This window comes from Pistacia vera, unplaced genomic scaffold (assembly GCF_008641045.1).
Source record: "Pistacia vera cultivar Batoury unplaced genomic scaffold, PisVer_v2 Contig159, whole genome shotgun sequence".
NCBI lineage: Eukaryota > Viridiplantae > Streptophyta > Magnoliopsida > Sapindales > Anacardiaceae > Pistacia > Pistacia vera.
Window position 1 is genome coordinate 111960 of NW_022195674.1, and position 17073 is coordinate 129032.

Sequence of the window (17073 nt, forward strand, 5' to 3'; positions counted from 1 at the left end):
TGTTATTAATCGGTGTATCAAATGTTATCCAATTTGGACACACTGTCTTTATGATTTTACTTTTGACCATTATAATTAGGGTTAACGACTTTTTCCTACCAAAATAATGATTTAATGACACTTTCCCACCCACAGACATTTAAAATATCATTTTACTATCCAAATTTATATTCCAACAGCGAATAAAGATCAAACTTGGTTTAGGTTGTTAGGTTTTTGAAGAGGGGAGACCGATAAGTCTTTTGATGGTAGAAAATTAGATTTTGGGGGATGGGATTGATCGAGATTTGACTTAGGGGGATAGTTGCACAAACCCCAATCGTTCGATTGTTGACAATTAGCGAGATCGGCAAGAGTAAGATTTTAGGGGTTTTTATGAGTGATGATCGAAGAAGAGAATGATAGTTGTATAAGGTAACAATGATGTCGGAATTAGAAATGAAATATAAATTTAGATAATAAAATGATATTTTAAAAGTTTATGGATGAGAAAATGTCATTAAACTATTATTTGGGTAGGAAAAAGTTGTTTACCCTTTATAATTAAAACACAGATTAAGACACAACCTAACTAATACTATATATTTGTTTAAGTTCTTCTTCTAATGATGTGAGACTCTTACTCAACGGGCCTCGACTAGGCACCACTCATGATATTGGTTGTTGAGTGTTGACTAACAATAAGGGAATTCAGGGCTATTTCTTAAAGTATAGGGGTTAGTTGTATTTCTATTGTAGTTAGGGGTTTTAGATTGATTTTCCCTTATTTTTTATTTGGTATTTATTAGGTTGCAATCTAACTTGTTAGACTAAATGACATGACTTGTATTAATACCTAAATCTAAGTTAATTTAAACAAAAATTTGTTATGCATTTAATTTTCTAAGCTGTCGGTGATAGCCATGTTTTTAAAGGGTCAAACTGTTTTTTTGGGTTGAAATAAAAGAGAAGATTTTTATAAAAATAAATAAACATGGGAAAAATATTTAAAAGCCCAAGCCCATTTGTGGACTTCTTGGACCAAAACAATTGGAATGTTCATAAATAAAAAGCCCAAGTCTATTTGCAAGGGCCCAAGCCCATTAATAAACTAACTCCCTTGTGTCCAGATGGTAGACCATTGGGCTCGGTTTATCAATGGACTTAGAGATCTCGTGTTCAATTCACCAAGGAAATGACCACCTACCATATTTGTGACTTACCCGGTTCATTGGGTTTTTAAGGTATTCAATGGGTCCTGAGGACTAGACAGGTTTGGTGAATCCTGAGTTCGACTTGAAATGGACCTTGAGGAAAGTAGAAGCCCGGAAACCTATCATTAAAAAAAAAAAAAAAAAGGTTTACGAATAAGAGGCCACTAAGGAAGAGAATCAAGCATGAGTTGTTTATTAATTTGTCTTTTGATAGAATTTGAGGTGGACTTGACTCCTCATCCAATAAAGTCTTGTTGAATGGAAGGATTATCCTCTCTTATAAACCAGTAGGCTTGAGGGTGCATAGTCGGTATGGGACTCTAACACTCTCCCTCACGGTCAAGCCCATATGTTGAGTCATGCCTGTTATTGAAGGTAGTTGTCGGTTTTAACTTCTCATCCGCTGATCAAGCACTCAACTTAACTGAACCTAAGCTCTGATACCATGATATAATTTAAGATGGGTCTGACTCCTCACCCAATAAGACATGGTTGAATGTGAAGATTACCCCTTCTTATAAACTAGTAGGCTTGAGCATACCTAATCGATGTGGGACTCCAACACGTTTTAATGATCAAATGTCACTCAATTAATCTTGACCTAAATTGCATATTAAAGGGAAAAATAGAGAGAGTTTACATTACTTCATTGAATGCTTTGTTTTCATTCAAAGTCCACTACCCAAAAGTTATAAAATCTTTATATATAAATTCACATAAATTATTCTGAACTTGAGACCAATTCTTGCTTCAACTTTCATCATTGTTGCTCAAGACAAGAATTAAGAAACACTTGAAAAATTGTTGTAGAAAATACCCAATGGTAGATATATAAATCATAAATTAAAAGAACATGAATAAAAATATATTTACCAATGGTTAATTAAACCTATTATTTATTTTTTTGGTAATCCGATAATTTTATAAGGAATAAAAAATATCAACCTAAACAGAAGCTTTCGCTTTAACATCAAAATAATTTTATAAGGAATAAAGAATATCAACCTAAACAAAGGGCTTCGCTTTAGCGTCAAGACCTTTGTTTTAAAAACCGGACAGGACTGGTTGGTCGGACTGGGACCCGATAGCTTCTTTGGTCTGGTTCAGGTCTTATGGGGTTTTTGTAATATTTCAAAGTTATAAGGGTTAATTTGTACTTTTATAGGGGTGTTTTGGAGATATGTCAAAAGTTTATGGATTAATTGGTATTTTTTGGGGGGTATTTTGGAAATAAATAAAAATTTTAGAGACTAATTTGAACTTTTTAAAGAAATTTTTGTAATATATTAAAATTTAAAAGATTAATATATAATTTTTTTAAAATAAAATTGTCGCTAACATCATTGGTCCAATTGGTCAGTCCAACCAGTTAGATCGGTTGACTCGTGACCCAGGCAACAAAATGGGTTATCCTCCCATCCGGATTTTAAAACAATGGTCAAGACCCTTGAAAGAAGATCAAGGGACCAAACAACTCAAAAAGACACAGTGAGAACTAAGGATATACCGCTGTGTCCACCCGTCCACAAGTCCACAAACTGCAAAAATCTGAACTTTATAATGAGAGAGATTCATACCACTCGGAAATTTTTATATTACTTAAAAGAATCAATAAATTAACTTAATTTTAATACCCATTTTCTTATATTATTATTATTATTATTTTTCTATTTCCACAGGATGCTCAGCGGTCAATTGGAACTCTTAGGTATATTATTCAAGAAATCTTGAGTTTGATCTATTTAGATTACTAATAGAGGTGGTCACTGATACTCTTGGATGTATTACTCAGTAAATATTAAAGTTAACAAATAGCAACTACCACGGGATGACCAACAGTTAATTAGGACTCTTAAGTGTATTACTAAAAAAGTTTTGAGTTTGATCTATTTGGGTTGTTAATAAGGATAATTACTAAGGAAATTTACTTGACTATCAATTTTAAAACCCATAAAAATTAATTTTGGTGTATGTAAACTCCCAAACACTATAAAGATGACTATTAAATTAACTTCAAGATATCAGAAGATTAGTTATCGAGGTCCACGCAAGCTCCAGAACGCCCTAGGAGTGGCCCTAAGTCAATTTCAAGGTTACGAACTTATCGGATATCTAACTAAACTCACGGTCACCGACCATTCTGAATTTCTATGCATGACTTTTAGCTTTCATATTTCTCCTTAAAAAAAAAAAAAACACACCTTTCATGACATAAAGCAACCAATAATTCAACCCACTTTCTGATCTATATCAAAACTATAATTCTACAATTTTCCTTGTCTCTCTCAGATTTCTCCACCAATAATGGATTCAAGCAGCACTGAAATCTCCCATGATTTTCCTCCCTTCTTCAAAGTTTACAAAGATGGTCGAGTTGAGCGTTACCAGATCCTGGACGGTGGCGCCAAGCATATTCCCACCGGCCTGGATCCGACACCAGGGGTCCAGTCCAAAGATGTCGTGGTCTCGTCTGACACCGGCGTGAAGGCCCGTATCTTTCTCCCGAAAATCGACGGCCCAGGCAAAAAATTTCCACTTCTGGTTCATTACCATGGTGGTGGCTTCTGCCTGGGGTCACCCTTTGATTCAATCTCTCAAAATTTTCTCACTTATTTAGTGACCCATGCCATTGTCATAGCCATTTCTATTGACTATAGACTAGCTCCTGAGCACCCTTTACCAATAGCATATGATGACTCATTGGCCGGGCTGCAGTGGATTGCAACCCACTCCAATGGGTCGGGACCGGAACCGTGGTTGAACGAGTATGCTGATCTTGGGCGGGTTTTTTTGGTGGGTGAGAGTGCTGGAGCCAATATAGCGCATTACGTGGCGGTCCAAGCCGGCACAATTGGATTGGAGGGATTGAAAATAAATGGGGTACTCATAGTGCATCCATTCTTTGGAGGTAAAGAAGTTGATAAGATGTATAAGTATTTGTGTCCAAGTAGTAGCGGGTGTGACGATGACCCGAAATTGAACCCAGGAGCAGATCCAAACTTGAAGAACATGGCCTGTGATAGGGTGTTGGTGTGTGTGGCGGGCAAAGATTGGCTTAGAAACAGAGGTGAAGCTTACTATGAGACTTTGGCAAAAAGTGAATGGGTTGGGAAAGTTGAATTTTATGAAAGTTCAGATGAAGATCATTGCTTTCATCTGTTCAATCTCAACAGTGAGAAGGCTGTACCATTGATGAAGAAAATGGTTGATTTCATCACTCAAGAGTAGGCTAAAGTTGGGTTTGTTTTTGTTTTGTTTTTCACTTCTTGTACGATTGTATCATGTCAGAAGGCTGTACCGTGGCAATAATTCATCTACCATTCCAAGTTCCAACTAGAAAAGTAGATTGATTCTTTATGACTTGTAGTTAGTTCTTATCTTTGTTTTAAGCTCTGTTTCCTGAAGTGACCTGAAAAAATTTATATAATCAACACTGTCTTTCTAATCTCTCCATCAAATTCTGCAAATGGATTCAAGCTCTAAAGAAATAACCCATGATTTCCCACCTTTATTCAAAGTTTACAAAGATGGCACCGTAGAGAGGTACATGATTGCAGACTATGTTCCATCGGGCCATGATCCAACAACCGGAGTCCAAACTAAAGATGTTGTGGTTTCGGCAGAAACCGGCGTAAAAGTCCGTCTTTTCATCCCAAAATTGGACGGCCCGAGTAAAAAGCTTCCAGTCCTGGTCCACTTCCACGGTGGTGGCTTTTCCATTGGATCCCCCTTCGACACACCTTCAAACAACTTTCTCAAGTGCTTGGTCTCTCAAGTTGAGATCATAGCCATATCCATTGACTACCGGCTGGCCCCTGAGAACCTTCTTCCAATAGCCTATGATGACTCATGGGCCGGGCTGCAGTGGGTAGCTACCCACTCTCTCGGGCTAGGACCCGAGCCATGGCTTAACGAGTTTGCGGATCTTGGACGGGTTTTCCTGGCGGGCGAGAGCGCCGGAGCAAATATAGCCCATCAAATGGCAATCCGAGCTGGCACTACTGGATTAGTCGGTTCTAAAGTTATCGGGGCACTAATAGTGCACCCGTTCTTTGTTGTTGGCAAAGAGGTTGATGAAATGTACAAGTATATATGTCCGACAAGTAGCGGATGTGACGATGACCCGAAATTGAACCCGGAAGTGTATCCGAATTTGAAGAGTATGGGGTGTGATAAAGTGCTGGTGTTTGTTGCAGAGAAAGATAGGCTTAGAAATATAGGTGTGGGTTACTATGAGAGTTTGGGTAAAAGTGGGTGGGCAGGGAAAGTTGAATTATATGAGACTCTTGGAGAAGGTCATTGCTTTCATTTGTTTAATCCCAATAGTGAAAAGGGCATGGCTTTGATGAAGAAAATGGTTGATTTCATCACTGAAGATTAAATAGTTGATGATGATCTTGTTGAAAGAAAAAAAAAAAAATGTTCTTTGGGTGTTATGAAATAGTAATAGTAAATAATGAGTCGTGTATCATTTCTTGTACCCTATTTAATCTTATAATTTGAAATAATATTGGGTTTTGTACTTCTATTTATATCTTTGCAAATATTATTATATAAATTATTTTATTATAGATTTGCAAATATAAGAGTGTTAGTGTAAATCATGAGTGCATTATTTTAATTGTCATACAATGGGATACATAATAACAATTTTTTTTTTTTTTATGACTGGGGTTGTTCGGGTCTGCTTGCGCACACCTTAATTAATTCCATGGGATATTGGAACTATTGATCGAGTAAGAACTCTAGTGGTCATTCTTATTAAGGATTGTGGGGACTCGAACTTAGGAGATCATGTTAGAAGTTGGCCCAGATACTTCAACTAATCCCTTGGAACTACTGGTTAGACAAGATCCAGTGGCCACCTTTATTAGCGGTTGTGGGGACTCAAGCTCGGGAGACCATATTAGAAGCTGGCCTAGACACCTCAACTAATCCTCTAGGATCTTAGAACTACCGATCGGATAAGAGCTCTAGTGGCCATGGGCTAGCTTGCACACACCTTAACTAATCTCCTGAGACCCTAAAACTATCGACTAGGTAAGAGCTCCAATAATCATCCCTATTAGGATCGTGAGGACTTAAACTCGGGAAACAATTTTAGATCCTCTTGCACTTTTACTATCAAAACGACTTGAACTTAGGAAACAATTTTAAATCATTCTTTGCTCTTTTACCATTAGGGCACCTAGTGGGATACGTAATAACAGATGCACTTCCACTATTAACACTCTTCAAAATAGATTATCATTGGGATTATGGTTAATACTCGTTAAAATAAGATAAGACTAGTCTTTTGGATAATTGGTAATCTTAATGGATGCAAATTCGAAAAAAAGATTTTGGGATTACCAAAATTTGTCTATGGTAATCTATCAAAAAGTTTATGCAAGCAAAGGCCAGGTGCAGAGCAAGAGCACCATGCAATAAGGTTGTATCAAATGCATTATCTCAATTCATTAAAGGAAGATTGTGACTTGCCGACAATAGTAGATAAAATTTTAAGCTGGAAGAAGCAGCCAAAAGCCAAATCATTAAATTGATGAACACTAATAAGTCTACCAAAATAAATATCATAAATATTTACCTACCATTCCAACAACATAAAATTAATTTCAGCGACTTTTAGGTCCAATATTTAAGAGTTTTTATATCACACTCTTGCTTGAAGATAACCCAATTCAAGTTCTCAAAAAGTCAGTTCTCTTTCTCACTCACTCAAGCTCAAAAATGGATTCAAGCTCAGATGAAATAACCCATAATTTTCCACCCTTCATCAAAGTTTACAAAGATGGCCATGTAGAGAGATACCAAATCTGGGAATCTGCTGAGGCAGGCCATGACCCAATTACAGGGGTCCAGTCCAAAGATGTTGTGATTGTGCCGGAATCGGGCCTTAAGGCCCGTATTTTCATCCCGAAGATCGACAGTGGGGGTCAAAAGCTCCCGCTTCTTATTCACTACCACGGTGGGGGCTTCTGCCTTGGATCAGCCTTTGGGGTTAGAACCAAGAATTTTCTCACTTTATTGGTCTCCAAAGCCAAAATCATTGCCATTTCAATTGACTACAGGTTAGCCCCTGAGCATCCTTTACCAATTGCTTATGAAGATTCATGGGCCGCTTTGCAATGGGTTGCAACCCACTGTAATGGGCTTGGGCCCGAACCATGGATTAACGATCATGCGGATCTCGGGCGGGTCTTTCTCGGGGGCGAGAGTGCCGGAGCCAACATTGCCCATTATGTGGCAGTCCAAGCGGGCATTACCCAGTTGGTGGGCTTAAAAGTTGAAGGTGTGCTTATAGTACACCCATTCTTTGGGGGTAAAGAGCCAGATGAAATGTACAAGTTTTTGTGTCCTACAAGTAGCGGATGTGACGATGACCCGAAATTGAACCCGACAGTGGATCCGAACTTGAATAGGATTGCCGGTGAGAGAACGCTTGTTTGCGTGGCGGAGAAAGATTGGCTGAGAGATAGAGGCGTGGCATATTATGAGAGTTTGGGTAAAATTGGGTTGGCTGGTGGTAAAGTTGAGCTCTTTGAGACTATGGAGGAAGGCCATTGCTTTCATATGTTTAACCCCAATAGTGAGAAGGCTGAACCTTTGATTATGAAAATGATTCACTTCATCAATCAAAACTAGTTGTTTTTTCGGGTGTTAATTAATGATTTATATTAATCAACAATTACTTGTTTTCAATTAATACATATCATAGCAATAATGTTATATCTGTAATGTTTTTATTCTGTATCGATGTATGTCGGATCCAGACAAATGAGGTGTTGTCCTATGTCCTCCTTCTAGCGTCGACTTTTTAACTGTTAATGTATGTTGGATCCAGTGGATTCTTAGAGGTATTATTCGCTTTAAGTTGTCAATGTTCAAACCTTAGGTGTTGTTTAAGATCATATACTATTTACGTGTTGTTTTTTCACTTAATAGAAAGGTAAAAAATTCCTAAATTATGAAATCTTGAGTACTTTTTAGTTTTTGTACATACATAAATTTAATTACCTAAAAGGCCCCTATATGATAACAAGAAGACTTTTAATACATTTTATTTAAAATGTTATCTATATTAATACAATTAATGTAGTTTATGGTGTTTAGAATCTAGTGGTGGTTGTCAGATTCCGATGGTCAGAAAAATTTCCAGACTATATTTGGTGACAAAGTTGGTATCAAAATGATTCTAATTTAAAGCTCTATCCTTACATTTTTTTTTTTTTTTTTTTGACAAAAGATTTAGCATTAGGCTAGGATTTGACAAAAAATATTCAGGTTGCAACACTTTCTTGATTAGATCCGACCAAAATCCACCTTTATTCCAACTAAAAGTTATGTAAATAGCTAAATTGTGAAAAATCGATCATTTTGATTCAGATTTTATTACCATTATACATTGATAAATTTTACGGTTGCGAGATTCCAACCGATTGATGGATTTTTTAGATATTATTGTATGATTTTTTTTTTTTTTAACCTTTCTGTATAACTATAATTAAAAATATTAGCCTATACTAGATCAATAATTAATATTATTGATCTTGAGAGATTTCATTTTATTATATTTGCTATTATTTAATAAATATACATAATAAATAATACTACCGTATAATCAAAGTTAATTAGTGTATTGATTTCTTAAATAAAGTAATTATATATTAACATAATTATAATAAATACAAGGACAAATTGGGAAAGAATGAATCTGGAAACGGAGCGTAGTGATGTAATATGGATCCCAATCCAAATCGTAGGACTAGAAAAAAAATAGGTCCCACTAAATGGTCGGTTCTGATTATTCAGGATGTTCCGTCGCTATCTCCGGACCCGAATCCGTATTGTATTACTGATTAAGTAATCTCTCGTCTCCATCAAGCCGTTAAATAATGTTAGTTAAAAAACCAAGACTTTACGTGGCATTCCGTCAATGATGATTGCGTATCCTCCCCCGGTACACTGAAAAACACCTTATAATTTTTCAATTTTTTATTTAAAAAAAAAAACAAAAGACACACAGTGAGAGAGACTGGTTGGTAGCTATTGTTGTTGTTTGCTCTGTTTCGCTTGGTCGCTCCGTCTTCTTCAAGGTACGAATTCGATCTTCTCAAATTCAAATTTCTTGAAGAAAAACTTAATTACGTTGAAAAATTGGAGAAGCGGATTAGTGATTTTTGTTCGGTACGTTACAAGTCAAATAGATTCTTGTTGTGAAATCTGTAATTGGTTTGTGTGATCGATTGTTGATTGATTGGAGGAGTTATTGATAAGTTCGGGGATTTTGGATTATGGCTACGGCCGGTGATGAGGACGGCGATGCGGTGCTGAGTGACGTGGAAGGTGAGATCGACGTGAGAGATTCATCTGATGAGGAGGTTTCTATTGAGAGGTATCGTGATGTTCTCGCAGAGTTAAATCGCGAGAGGCAAGCGCGACAAGCGGCGGAGAATTCGGCGGCCGAGTTGAGTGAGAAATTCAATCGGTTGAAGGCTTTAGCTCATGAGTCAATCAAGCGGCGAGACGAGTACTCCAGACAGAGAGACGAAGCGCTGCGTGAAAAGGAAGAGGTTACGAGATCGAATGAGAGGTTGTCGGCAGAAGTTTCTGAAGCTAACAATGCGAAAGATGAGATTTTGAAGCAGTTAGATGAAATAACAAAAGGAAGAGATGGATTAAAATCGGAAATTGAGAATTCAGCTCATATGTTAGTGACCGGAATTGATAAAATATCAGCAAAAGTTAGTAATTTTAAGAATTTCTCGGCTGGTGGATTGCCCAGGTCGAGTAAATATACTGGATTGCCGGCCGTTGCTTACGGGGTGATAAAGAGAACGAACGAGATTGTCGAAGAGCTTGCTAGACAAATTGATTCGACTGCAAAGTCTAGGAATGATGTGAGAGAGCTGATGGAGCAGAGAAATTTCGAAATTGCTATTGAGGTTTCAGAACTTGAAGCCACAATTAGTGGATTGAGAGAAGAGGTTGCAAAGAAAAGCAATGTTATTGAGGGTTTGGAGAAGAGTATGAAAGAAAAAGATGAGAAGATTGCTGAGCTTGAAAATCAAGGTTTGGAGCTGAAGCAGTTAGTGGGTGAGCATGATGATAAGTTGAGGAATTTGGAAACTAAAATGGAATCTCAGTGGCCTTTGTTGGTTGATCAGTTGAATTATGTATCCAAAATTCATGACCAGGTTTATACTGCGATTAAGTTTCTTGATGATGGTAATTTGGATCAATCGGAGTTGTCTGAGTCATTATTTCTACCGCAAGCAACCGATATGGAAGAGAACATACGTGCTTCGTTAGCAGGAATGGAGTCTATATTTCAGTTAACGAGAATAGTGGGTGAGAAGACAAGGGATTTGGTAGAGGAGAAGAATCTTGAGTTGAAGAATTTGAATGAAACATTAGGCCAATTGGTTAAGGAGAAAGAACATATTGGTTCACTGCTTAGGAGTGCTTTGTCCAAGAGAATTACAGTAGATACATATTCAAAAACAAATGAGTTGTTTCAGGTAGCAGAGAATGGTTTAAGAGAAGCTGGGATAGATTTTAAGTTTAGTAAGCTTCTAGACGGGAAGGTTCCAGCTTCTCATAATAAAGCTGTTCTGGAGACAGAGGAGGATGAAATATACACTTTGGTGAGTATTCCTTTGACTTGATTTATGAAGTGTGCTTTCTTTTTTATTGGTTGAATTCATTTTCTTAGCAGTAATTTGTCCTTAACGAGGTCCTAATACATTTACTCAGGCTGGTGCTTTGGAGAATATTGTGAAGGAATCTCAACTGGAGATCATTGAGCTACAGCATTCTGTTGAAGAATTAAGGTACTTTCTTTTGTTCAAAAACTCATAAAGCTGCTAGTATCTTTAAACACATATGCACATTCAAAATTCACTGAGCAGATATTATTCTGTTTGGGTTACCACTTTAATATTTTAAGGGCAGAGTCAAACTTACTTAAAGAGCATGTGGAGTCTCAAGCCAAGGAGCTCAGCCATAGAATGCGAAGAATAGAGGAACTCGAAGAGAAGGAGAGAGTGGCAAATGAAAACGTTAGTTATGTCTTTTGTTGAATGTTGTACAACAATGAAAGTTACGGTAATATTTAGTAAATGATAAGCATTCTGTGAAACCATTTGTTGAATGGTCTACTTACTAGAGAACCGTGCATTTTTTATTACCTTGAGTTATGATTTGGCCTATCTCTATGAAGGTTGAGGGGCTTATGCTGGACATTGCTGCTGCTGAAGAAGAGATTACCAGATGGAAAGCAGCAGCTGAGCAAGAGGCTGATGCAGGCAAAGGTGTGGAACAAGAGTTTGTGTCACAGGTATGCTTGTTAATTTGTTGAATTGTTCTTGTGAGTCCTGTGAAAGATACTTTCTTGCCTGTGCTGTAACTTTTGTTATAATAATTAATGTACAGATAATCTGAGAAGCCATGGATGAGTATTTATTGATGCTAACTTCTATCAGTAATTGTATAACTTTTTCTACAAAATTATTACCATTGAGTAATATGATTGGTTAATGTTTACTATTGAAGAAGTAAATAATTTCTATAACTAGAATGGTATAAGGTAATCTTTGTTGAAGAAACAAGAGGATATTATTTTATACTAGAATTCTACTGCATACTGTGTAGGATTGGGTGGAAAAATGTGATATGCTAGAACTATAAACTGTAGATAAGAAATTTTGTATAAAGCTTGTAATTATTTTCTATACGTCAGTTAACTATATAAGCCAAATCCACACTAACTTTTGTCTGAACACCATTGGAAGCCTGATATAGTCTGGTTCTAACTTTTCTCCAGTTTCTCTAGATGCATCAGCAAGATGCTACTTTGAAGGGCTATTGTTCTGTGGACACTTAAGGCATTTTGGTCATGTTACTACGTATAGGATGCCACACATGACAGCTTGATGTTACACAGCTAGATTATGCATTGAATTACCCCTTTGATATTTTTCTTTTTTCTCCCCCCTCCTTTTGTTTCAGTAGGTTTGCATAGAAGTTCTGATATATTCACTATACATTATGGTTTCTGCTGTATCATGCAGTTGTCAGCACTTAAACAAGAACTAGAGGAGGTGAAACAGGCTTTGGTGGAATCAGAGAAGAAGCTGAAATTCAAAGAAGAGACAGCTGCTGCTGCTATGTCTGCAAGAGATGCGGCTGAGAAATCATTGAGGTTGGCAGATGTGAGAGCTTCTAGGCTGAGGGATAGAGTTGAGGAGCTCAGCCGTCAGCTTGAAGAATATGAAACAAGGGAAGACTCAAGAGGCCGAAATAGAACTAGATATGTGTGCTGGCCATGGCAATGGCTTGGTATGGACTTTGTGGGAATCCGCAAGCTTGATTCACAACAACAGACGTCGAATGAAATGGAGCTCTCCGAACCCCTTGTCTGAATATAAGTATTTCTTTTTCTTTTTCCTTGTTACTGTATTTATATCTTAAACTCGAAATGTCACAAAAATGAAAAGAAAAAATATGGTAGCTTATAGAACAACTTCATTCTTCAAGGCTCCCAAAAGTTGCCATGAGTGAATTCACATTTTTGCACATGGTAGCTCGCTGCCGAAAGTAAAATTTCTTGTTATCACTTGATCATGACTGATTTCTTGATACTTCTTACCACCATTTGGTTTGCAATAAAAAGATGAACATAGTTTTTGGCTGAGTTCCTCTGTTTCAATTTTTTTTTTTCTTTTGGTTGACTGGGGGTGTTTGGATCAGTTTACACGTATCTCAATTTATCTCTTGGGATCCTAAAGTTGACAGTTGGGTAAATCCTCTCATTGGCCCTTTGAGTTTGTGTCATTTTCGGGGTTCATTTTCCTCTCATGTATTCAAATTAACTATTGAAACTTCCACGAAAGTCGACCCAAAAAAGACAAAGCTATGAGCTGTCCATCCATTTCTTGTAACAATTTCTGTATATGTTGCCCAAGATTTCCTTTTGAGTTAAATACAGTGTAGTTTTATTAAGAGTAAACGACATGTTCTCAACCAAAGATTTGCGAAATTATTGTTTCCACCCCTAGTTTTATTTATTTCATTCTCACCCTTAAATTGACAGGTTATAATTTTTGGGTTATATAGAGTATTATTACCAAATTACCTTTGACAAATAAATTAATAAATTACTTTTCAATCTCCAAATTAGTAAAATTAGAAATTTAACCATCTTACTTCTAAATTTATTTCAATAAATCTCCAAATTAGTAAAATTAGAAATTTAACCATCTTACTTCTAAATTTATTTCAATAACACTCTCTTTTTCAATTTTCCTCTTCTCTACAACGGAGGCAGCAAGATCAACAACACCCCAAGCCCTTTAAAACAACCAATCACTCCAAAAAGACAATCAAGTCAACCAAATCAACTCCAAAACTATTCCAATTGAAACCATACTCAAAGAAATAGTAAGAAACCCTAGGATTGGTTAGTGGCGAATGGGGAGCACCCTCGGTCCAAAATGTAAGGGCTAGAGAGGTCGGTGAGTTTTTGGTGGTGATAGGTTGAATTTTGGAAGATGAGGGTGGCTGGACTTTGTCTTGGAAGTGACGGTTGTCTGAAGAACAAAAAAGTGCAAATCCCAACGAAAGAGTGATGATGAGAAAAGGAGGTATGAGTTTTGAAGAGAAATTGGCAAGGGTTCAATAGGTGGTCTAGAAGTTATATTGGAAGTTTTTATTTTAATTTCAAATTTCTTGAGTGAAAATGAACGTTTAACTTTTTTACCATTACATTAAACGATTTTTTGCTAATTTAATAACAGAAATCTGAATAAATGAAACTCCAGGGTGAAAACTTGTAATTTCGCTAATATTTGGGCCGGCAACATGTCGTTTACACTTTTATTAATGCTTATAGTCCGTCCATTTTTGGGATTATAATGATTATGCGTCTCGTTTATCATGTGTTCCAATCAATTTGATGTCAGTCATGGCGTCACATAAAAAGAAATTCTCTAGTAAAAGCTAAAGCAAGCATGGCCCATGAATTATTTTTCCCTTCTTTTATAAATTGACGTGATACTGGTCCATACATATTGAGGGTAAAGTTTAGTGCACACGACTTATTCCACTTAAGGTTTGCCTCAATGACACATGTTTTTATCTAAAAAGTTTTAAAATATCATTTTTTTTCATTTAAAGTTTATATTTCATTATTATACAGAATAGATTTTTTGATTCGATGGCTATTAAAGAGCAAACTCTATCTAAGCTATTGAGACTTTTAAAGAGGGTATACCGATGAGTCTTTTGATGATAATATATTAGATTTTGGTGATCAGAATTGGTCATAAATTGACTTGGGAGGGGTGACTATGCGTTCTACAAATCGTTCGATTATCGACGATTGACGGGGTAGGCAGGAGCAAGGTTTGAAGGGTTTTGATGAGTGATGATCGAGAAAGAGAATAATGGTCGTTTGGGGTTGTAAAGATGTCGGATTCGGTTAGCAACCGATCGAAATATAAACTTTGGATGGAAAAGTAATATTTTGAAACTTTTTGGATGGAAAAATGTTATTAAGGCAAACGTGGGAAAAAATCGTTTACTCTAAGTGTCTGCTTAAGAGTTTTTTTTCCACTGATTTTGAGGGGTTTTTAATTAGATTGGTTTTGAGGTGTTCTAAAACCATCACTTGCTAGATTTTTTTTACACTGGTTTTGGCTAGCTCAAAAACCCCCTAAAACCAATGTAGTATATTTTTTAAAGGTTTATAAAACATCCCATATCGGGGTGTTTTGGTTGCTTTTAAAATTTTATTCCACAAATATAGAAAACAAATAAAGAATCTTTTAACTTGTAATTGAAAAAACAAAACTCCCAAGTACTGGTTGAAGTTGGGTATTTTTATGGGCATATATGTAAATTTATTATTTTAAAAAACTATCAAAACCGTCGAAAAATAAACTCACTAGCACAGGTTAAGTGTTTTAAAAACCGCTACTAGAAACCCCTCAAAACCGCTACGATAGTTTACTCTCATAATCGCTATGATAATTTACCCTAATAACCTCAACCATAAAACTCCTGGACCCTAAAGTTTATTATAAACATTAATATATGAATAAGAAAAAAAAAAAATTGTTTTTCTTTTTCCTTTTTAAAAAGGAAAGACTTTTAAGAGCAGAACGTTAGGTGATGATGATGGAAACTGCAAATTTGTAGGCATCTTTATTCGTTCACATTATCCCAATAGCTAAAATCAAACCCCAGAGATCTTTCACTATCTTAATCTCATCTCCTTCCATCAACAAATTTTCTTCTTCAATGGCATCATCACCCGACTCCGACATTTCTATAGAGTTTCCTTTCTTCCGAGTTTACAAGGACGGCCGCGTCGAGTTATTCCGTCCACACTGGGACAAGATCCCACCCTCTGATGACCCCATCACCGGAGTTCGTTCCAAAGACGTTACCATCTCCTCTGAACCTCCCGTATCCGCCCGTATTTTTATCCCAAAACTCACAAGCCCTACCCAGAAGTTCCCTCTCTTACTCTACGTCCATGGCGGTGGCTTCTCCATGCTTTCTGCCTTTTCTCCACATTACCATCACTTCTGTAGCACCGTTTCAGCTCAAGCCGGCGTCATAGTCGTCTCCGTCGAGTACGGACTCTTCCCGGCCCGACCCATTCCCGCTTGCTACGAAGACTCGTGGGCTGCTCTCCAGTGGGTGGCGTCCCATGTTAATGGAAATGGACCTGACCCTTGGTTGAACGATCACGCTAATTTCAGCAAAGTTTTTATCGGTGGAGATAGCGCTGGAGGGAATATCTCGCATACTTTGGCGTTCCGGGTCGGGTCAATCGGGTTACCGGGTGTGAAAGTAGATGGTGTGATTTTGTTTCATCCGTATTTCGGTGGGACGGAAGACGATCAGATGTGGCTGTTTATGAATCCAACCAACGGTGGGTTAAAGGATCCTCGGCTGAAACCGCCGGCAGAGGATCTGGGTAAGCTTGGGTGTGAGAGAGTGTTGATATTTGTGGCTGAGAAAGATCATCTGTATACTCCGGGAAAAGATTATTATGAAGAATTGAAGAAAAGTGGATGGGGAGGGAAAGTTGAGCTGGTTGAAAATCATGGGGAAGAACACTGCTTCCATCTTCACGATCCCAAATATGAAAAAGCTGTGGAGTTAACCAATAAGTTTGTTTCATTTATCAAACAGGATTAGATTCATTAGTGTTTCAGTCAAGATCTTGTTATTGTAATAAATTTAGGGTGTGTCTGAAATTGATGAAATAAAAGGGACTTTTTGGTGATCCTGGATGACTAAGGCCTGAGCTTAATATATCATTTCCATGTTTTTTTTTTATGAAAGGGAGTGTCTAGGTCAGCTTACAGGCACTTTAACCAATCTTTCGAGACCTTAGAATTACCGACTTGATAAAGCTTCTGGAGGACACTAATCTTTCAAGACCTTAAAACTACTATAGCTGTGGAGTTAACCAATAAGTTTGTTTCATTTATCAAACAAGATTAAAGATTAATTAGTGTTTCAGTCAAGATCCTGTTATTATTGTAATAAATTTAGGGTGTGTTTGAAATTGATGAAATAGAAGGGACTTTTTGGTGAGCCTAGACTACTGAGGTTTGAGCTTAATATATCATTTACATGGCTTGTTTTTTTTTTTTTTTTGGTATGAATCGGAGTGTCCAGGTCAGTTTACGCACATCTTAGCTAATCTTTCGAGACCTTAAAACTATCGGCCAAATAAGAGTTCTAGATGACACTAATCCCTCAAGACCTTGGAACCATTGGCTAGGAAGAGCTTAAGTGGTTATCCCTATTAGCAATCGGGGAGGGACTCGAACTTAGGACCTATTGAGTAATATACTCAAGA

General features: G+C 37.0%; 5 protein-coding genes across 5 annotated transcripts; all 5 read left to right on the forward strand.

Annotated features, from left to right (window-relative positions):
- The first annotated feature begins 3404 nt into the window (after positions 1-3404).
- On the forward strand, positions 3405-4545 carry LOC116125027 (probable carboxylesterase 4, mitochondrial). The gene has a single exon (XM_031410758.1). It carries the CDS (start codon positions 3498-3500, stop codon positions 4419-4421), a length of 924 nt encoding a protein of 307 aa, XP_031266618.1. The 5' UTR covers positions 3405-3497; the 3' UTR covers positions 4422-4545.
- LOC116125028 (2-hydroxyisoflavanone dehydratase-like) lies at positions 4477-5613 on the forward strand. The gene has a single exon (XM_031410759.1). The coding sequence runs from the start codon at positions 4660-4662 to the stop codon at positions 5572-5574; it is 915 nt and encodes a 304-aa protein (XP_031266619.1). The 5' UTR covers positions 4477-4659; the 3' UTR covers positions 5575-5613.
- Positions 5614-6847: 1234 nt separating this feature from the next.
- On the forward strand, positions 6848-7899 carry LOC116125037 (probable carboxylesterase 2). Its single transcript, XM_031410769.1, has one exon. The coding sequence runs from the start codon at positions 6924-6926 to the stop codon at positions 7836-7838; it is 915 nt and encodes a 304-aa protein (XP_031266629.1). The 5' UTR covers positions 6848-6923; the 3' UTR covers positions 7839-7899.
- A 1333-nt stretch (positions 7900-9232) lies between these two features.
- LOC116125025 (paramyosin) lies at positions 9233-12888 on the forward strand. Its single transcript, XM_031410755.1, has 5 exons — positions 9233-10840; positions 10950-11026; positions 11143-11254; positions 11416-11532; positions 12266-12888. The coding sequence occupies exons 1-5, from the start codon at positions 9488-9490 to the stop codon at positions 12614-12616; spliced, it is 2010 nt and encodes a 669-aa protein (XP_031266615.1). The 5' UTR covers positions 9233-9487; the 3' UTR covers positions 12617-12888.
- A 2467-nt stretch (positions 12889-15355) lies between these two features.
- On the forward strand, positions 15356-16491 carry LOC116125029 (2-hydroxyisoflavanone dehydratase-like). Its single transcript, XM_031410760.1, has one exon. The coding sequence runs from the start codon at positions 15495-15497 to the stop codon at positions 16401-16403; it is 909 nt and encodes a 302-aa protein (XP_031266620.1). The 5' UTR covers positions 15356-15494; the 3' UTR covers positions 16404-16491.
- The last annotated feature ends 582 nt before the right edge of the window (positions 16492-17073 follow it).